This window comes from Gossypium arboreum, chromosome 1 (genome assembly GCF_025698485.1).
Source record: "Gossypium arboreum isolate Shixiya-1 chromosome 1, ASM2569848v2, whole genome shotgun sequence".
Lineage (NCBI taxonomy): Eukaryota > Viridiplantae > Streptophyta > Magnoliopsida > Malvales > Malvaceae > Gossypium > Gossypium arboreum.
In genome coordinates, this window is record NC_069070.1 from 109,027,442 (window position 1) to 109,033,751 (window position 6,310).

The window sequence follows — 6,310 nt, forward strand, 5'->3', positions numbered from 1 at the left end:
TAATTATAAACAATTGTAGCAAATTTATTATTTTTAATCTAATGTTCCATATACTCATAATATGATCTATTTTTTATTTTAATATAATATATATTTTGTATTATTATTAATTAATTTAAACCCGTACATTTTATTAGTTATTCATTTTTTGAGTATTATATTCTATGGTTGCTTCTTTGTGATATATTTCCAATCGCATTGAAAGTAAATTTTATTGTCTTCAATATCAGATTCTAGTGTTCATTTGGGTAGTTTTCTAAAACTAAATGATTTCCCATTTTAGGCCCCGGCGTAGCCCCGGCATTGTTATTTATCAAATACGAAATTGCAATATTGTACCAACAAAATAATTCAATTTTGTCATGTTCTGGTGCAAACGATAATTTTTGCAGGGCATCAGCTTTGTCAGGAAAGCATATTTCAATATCAGAAACCTGCATAAATTAAGAAGAAATGAAATTTTCTCAGCAACACATGAACAGATAAGTCTTGCATAAGTTTACCATGGATAAGTTGCTCCCCTTGTCCTTCACCTTCCTTGTGTTCATTTTCATGGTGTTTAAGCTATGGATGAGATCCAAAATAAAAGAAACACCCAAAAACCTACCTCCTGCCCCATGGAAACTACCTATTATAGGGCACTTGCATCTTTTAATGTTTGCTCTTCCCCATCAGCGCTTGACGGAATTAGCCAAAAGACATGGTTCCCTGATTCACCTACAACTTGGTGAATTATCTCACGTTGTTGTTTCTTCTCCAGAGGCTGCTAAAGAAGTGATGAGAACACATGATATCAGTTTTGCTAACAGGCCCTTTCTCCTTGGTGCAGAAATCGTATTATACAATCTTTCAGATATTGCTTTTGCACCATATGGAAGCAGTTGGAGGCAACTTCGAAAAGTTTGCACATTGGAGCTGCTCAGTATGAAACGTGTACAATCATTCCGTTCAGTCAGAGAAGAGCAGGTGTCAAGTTTAATTAGATCCATATTTTCTAAGACAGGAAAGGAAATCAACCTTGGAGAAATGTTATGCAATTTATCATATAACATCACCTTAAGGACTGCTTTCGCTGGAAGGTGCAAGAAACACGAAGCATTCATTTCATTTCTGAAGAAATTCGTGGAAGCAATGGCTGGTTTTAATATTGCTGATCTGTTTCCATCCATCAAATTTCTTCCGGAGCTCAGTGGGATGAGAGCCGAATTTGAGAGGTTTCACCATGACATAGACGCAATGCTTGAAAGCATCATTCAAGAACATAGAGATAGCAATGCAAATCCGAAGGACAGTGTTGATGTAACAGAGGATCTAGTTGATGTTCTTCTGAATCTTCAGGATCATGGAGGACTTGAGTTTCCCTTAACAACTGACAATATCAAAGCTGTTATCCTGGTTAGTGGTTTGATATATCATATCTTGCGTGTTTATATATGGGTTTATATAGTCCTATAAATTTAACATGCTCAAACATCAAATTACTTCAAGCTTCAGGTTGATATCATTGGGAAGCAAGATTTATTCAGTGTTCAAATATATGACTCCTTGCTTCTTTTAGTTGCTTGAAAACTGTAAAAAGATGTTTTGTACCGTAACTAAGTAGAACTTCATTTCAGGACATTCTCATGGGTGGAACTGAGACATCTTCAACTCTAGCAGAATGGGCAATGTCGGAAATGATGAAAAATCCTAGGATCCTTGGAAAAGCACAAGCCGAGGTGAGGAAACTCTATGATAAAACAGGGGATGTTAATGAGTCAAACCTTCATGAACTGAAGTACTTGAAGTTGGTTATAAAGGAAACTCTAAGATTACACCCACCTCTACCTTTGCTAATTCCAAGAGAAAATAGTGAGAGCTGTGAGATTAATGGATATGAGATACCAGCCAAGACCAGAGTGATTGTTAATGCATGGGCAATTGGAAGAGATTCCAACTACTGGAATGAAGCCGAGAGGTTCTATCCAGAGAGATTCATCGATGGTTCAGTTGACTATAAAGGGACTAACTTCGAGTTTATTCCATTTGGTGCTGGAAGGAGGATATGTCCTGGCATGTCATATGGTATGGCTGTTGTCGAGCTTTCCCTTGCAAAATTACTATCCCAATTTGATTGGAAACTCCCTAATGGAATGAAAAATGAGGATCTAGACATGACTGAGGCTTTTGGTGCTTCTGTTAGAAGAAAAAACGAGCTCCACATTATTCCCATTCCGTATCACTTAGAAATGACAATGGAGTGAGGTGGGTCAATTTTACTAAACCTATTTAATTATAAAAAATTAATCTACTCTATTCGAGGTGGATCACTACAAAATTCACCGAATGGTTTGAATTTTACTATCTTTATAATCATTTACCACTATGTGTTAAATAGTTAAAATATATGTATTTCACATTGTAGTGAAAAGATTGTGAAATCACATTCCAAATTGGAGTTGTTGCTTTTTTTTTTTTTTTCTAATTCGTGTTTGAATAATGTTCCCTTTAATTTTTACCTTGAGGTAGGAGCATATTGAAAAGACAAGTGTATTATTATTCAGCTGACAATGTATTTCCCTGTTTAAATTGAAATATTGGGTTGTTTCTCTAAGATTAGGTTGGCAACTCAACAATATAGTTTTGAGTAAATAACGACAATCGGGAGAATCGAGAAAATTTGTATTTAAGTTTAGCCACCTTGAATTCCAAATTTTGGGAAGCTATTTTTTTTTCTGAATAAACTAGGGTCATTTTTATTTGAACTATTCTAAATTTTTTTTGTCAAGTTGGTCATTAATGTTAAAAGAATTAATGAAACAAATCATTCTACTATTAAATTCATCTATTTCGCAGTTAATTTTTTTAATTATTTCTTTCTTTATTCTTTCATTCTTTTTTTTCCTTTTCATTCTCTCTCCTATCCCCATCTTCTTCATGCTTAATTTAACCCAAAGTCTAGAAATTCTTGAGTAAGCTTCTTAATATAAATTTTCATGAGCTTTCATAAATTCTTATAAGCTTCTAACAATTACAATTACAAATACTATAAACTATTTACTTAAATTCCTAATAAAACATAAATTTCTAACCAAATACTCAAAGGTATATTGGAAATCTAATTTTGTAAAAATTCTTAAAATATTGTAAATTTTTTAATTAAAAATTATAAAAATTATAAAATTATTTTTTGGCATTATAAATTTTACAATTTTGATTAATAATTTTTACATTTTTAAATTTTTTTACAAAGTTGGGTTTCAATGAGACTTTGAATATTTAGTTATAAAATTGCGTTTTCATTAGAAATTTGAGTAAATAGTTTAGTTTTGAGTACAAAATCTATTGAATGGTTTGAATTTTGCCATTCCTATAATCACTTATCACCATGTGTTAAATAGTTAAAATATATGTATTTCACATGGCAGTGAAAAGATTGTAAAATTAAATTCTAAATTGGAGTTGTTGCTTTGTTTTTTTTTTTTTTTAATTCGTGTTTGAATAATGTTCCCTTCAATTTTCACCTTGAGGTGAGAGCATATTAAAAAGACAAGTGTGTTGTTATTCAGCTAAGAGTGTACTTCGCTGTTTAAATTGAAATATTGAGTTATTTCTCTTAGACTAAGTTGGCAACTCAATAATATAACTTTGAATAAATAACGCCAGTTGGGAGAACCTAGAAACTTTGTATTTACGTTTAGCCACCTCAAAATTTCAAATTTTGGGAAGTGAATTTTTTTTTTTTTTGGAATAAACTATATAGGGTCGTATTTGTTTTGGCTACTCTACGTATTTTTTATTTTGTCAAGTTGGTCATTAATGTTAAAAGAATTAACCAAACAAATCATTCTACTATTAAACTCATCTATTTCGCACTTAATTTTTTTAATTATTTATTTCTTTATTCTTTTATTCTTTATTATTTTTTCTTTCCCATTCTCTCTCCTCTCCTCATCTTCCTCATGCTTAACTTAACCCAAAGTTAGAAAAATTATTGGATGAGCTTCTTAATATAAATTTTCCATAAGCTTTCATAAAACACAAAATTTTTAATCGATTATTCTTATAAGCTTCTAACAACTACAAAGACCATAAACTATTTCTTCAAATTCCTAATGAAAACACAATTTTATAACTAAGTACTCAAAGTCCTATTGGAAACCTAATTTTGTAAATATTCTTAAAATTTTGTAAAATTATTAATTAAAAATCATAAAATTATAAATTTTGTTTTTGGCATTATAAATTTTACAATTTTAATTAATAATTTTTTACATTTTATTTTAATTTTTACAAAGTTTGGTTTCCAATAGGACTTTGAGTACTTAGTTATAAAACCGTGTTTTCATTAAGAATTTGAGTAAATAGTTTGGTTTTGGTAGTTGTTAGAGAATGTTGTTATATATGAGATATACTATGATTTAAGGAATACTTTGTCATGTATCATATATAGTTGCTAGTTTTGGTAGGTGTTAGAGAATATTATTGGGAACCCAACTTCATAAAATTCTTAAAAATTGTTAATTAAAATTTTGAAATTTATAATGCAAAAAAAATTATAATTTTTATGATTTTTACAAATTTCCATTAACCATTTTTTTACAATTTTTACATTGTTTTAAGAATTGAGTAATTGGTAATGGTGTTTTTTTTCTCTAGAAATTTGAGTATTTAATTTACTGAGACGTAATACCACATGGGCGAAAGGATCATAAAAAAAATTCAAGATTCATCAGTGAAAAATTCTAAAAATTTTAATAGATTCAAGAATGAAGGTACATGCTAGCTGGACCTAGTTGCAACGATATCAAAAACATAAAAATTACAAGAAATGGGTAAAGAAATCACTCACATGCAAGGCTTTATGTTTTTTCGAATTTAAAGCTCCAATCTTTGATTTTTGGTGGAAACATGAAAAAGATTATAGCAATTTTTTTTATTATTTAATCAATTTACTAAATTACAAATTTACCCTTAATTATAACCTTATAAATCAACAATTTAAAAGCCTATTATTGTCCATCAATAACTTTATGGACCAATTATTGCTTAAGTTCCTTTTCAATTAATAATTAGGCCATCAAATCAATAGAATTCAATTTTTACTCTATTTTACACATTTTCTATTTAGTCCTTTTTCCTTAATTAACTATCTAAACATTAAAATTTCTTAACCAAATTTTAATACGACCCTAATGAATCTATAATTATCTAAAAATGATATTTACGAGTCAAAACGAGGAAAATTTGTGGTTTTGAAACCACTGTTCCGTCACTACTAAAAATCGGGTTGTTACATTTATCATTCCCATTTTTATTTCCTTTTTGTTAATGGATGAAATTACTATGGGTGATGTGCATCGAAATCACAAAATATAAATTCCTATGACAAAATAGAAGTAAATTGAAATATAGAGTAGTAGGATCGAATCCACAGGGACTAGTTGTCTAATTTCGCCTTTTCTCGTGACCAGAATTATTGTCGTAGTAATAGTCGTGCCCATGACTTGTGGGTTGCAATTCTGGAAAATAAAAAAGGGCTTTAGTTGATAAAGATAATAATATTAAAAGAAAATAAAAATATATGTATATAAAATAAAGCAAAAAAAAAACGTGATTGCAAAATAAATTAAGCAAAATAAAATAAATTGGTAAATAAAATATTTTTAAAGCTTAGCCTTAGTCTCGGTATACTTTGAACTAGAACAGATCCTTGAAAAATGGTTTTTCCCTTCCAGTCGGTAAGTTGGTTATGCCAAACGAGGACACCTCAAACCGCCAACTCTTCTTCTCATAGTCAATTTTGGTACCACCTGCAAATCAACCTTTGTCAAATTTCTAACCACATTGCACGTACTCGTAATTTAAGACTTCGACAGCCTTGCGATTTGAAAAGCCCAACTCGAATTAATGGTCTCAACCATGTGATTCGTTTAAATTCGATCACTATCTCCCTTCACAGAATCCAACTAGCTTTTTCTAATTGAATACGCCAATTTGTTCGTGGGATTTTGAATACAGCACGGCTGACTCAACTTCCTAACTGTACACCAAATGATTCCAACCCAATGCACGATTTTTGAATTAAAATCGAATCAACTTTAAAGGACAAAATTGTACTATCCCATATACCAAAGAGATAGTGAAAATCGAGATGCAGAGTATTTAGTGTGGATTCATATCTCACGATTATTTGTCGGAGCGATAACCAGATTAAAGCTAAAATGAGGTATAGTTAAGCATGAAATAAATCATGTTAGATGGAGTATGGGAGTGGTGGAATTTGGAAAGGGGAAAGGGGAAAGGCCTTGGAAGGTAATTAAACAAAAAA

The 6,310-nt window shown here is 30.4% G+C and overlaps 1 protein-coding gene across 1 annotated transcript; it reads left to right on the forward strand.

Annotated features, from left to right (window-relative positions):
* Positions 1-366: 366 nt before the first annotated feature.
* On the forward strand, positions 367-2,574 carry LOC108480675 (desmethyl-deoxy-podophyllotoxin synthase-like). The gene is made up of 2 exons (XM_017783749.2): positions 367-1,395; positions 1,617-2,574. Exons 1-2 carry the CDS (start codon positions 505-507, stop codon positions 2,241-2,243), a joined length of 1,518 nt encoding a protein of 505 aa, XP_017639238.1. The 5' UTR covers positions 367-504; the 3' UTR covers positions 2,244-2,574.
* The last annotated feature ends 3,736 nt before the right edge of the window (positions 2,575-6,310 follow it).

What these genes read in the sequence shown, in the direction of transcription:
- LOC108480675 (XM_017783749.2), top strand. Translation starts at nt 505, where the DNA reads ATGGATAAGTTGCTCCCCTTGTCCTTCACCTTCCTTGTGTTCATTTTC. An exon ending in ATATCAAAGCTGTTATCCTG is followed by an intron (nt 1,396 to 1,616) that starts GTTAGTGGTTTG and finishes ACTTCATTTCAG; the next exon opens with GACATTCTCATGGGTGGAAC.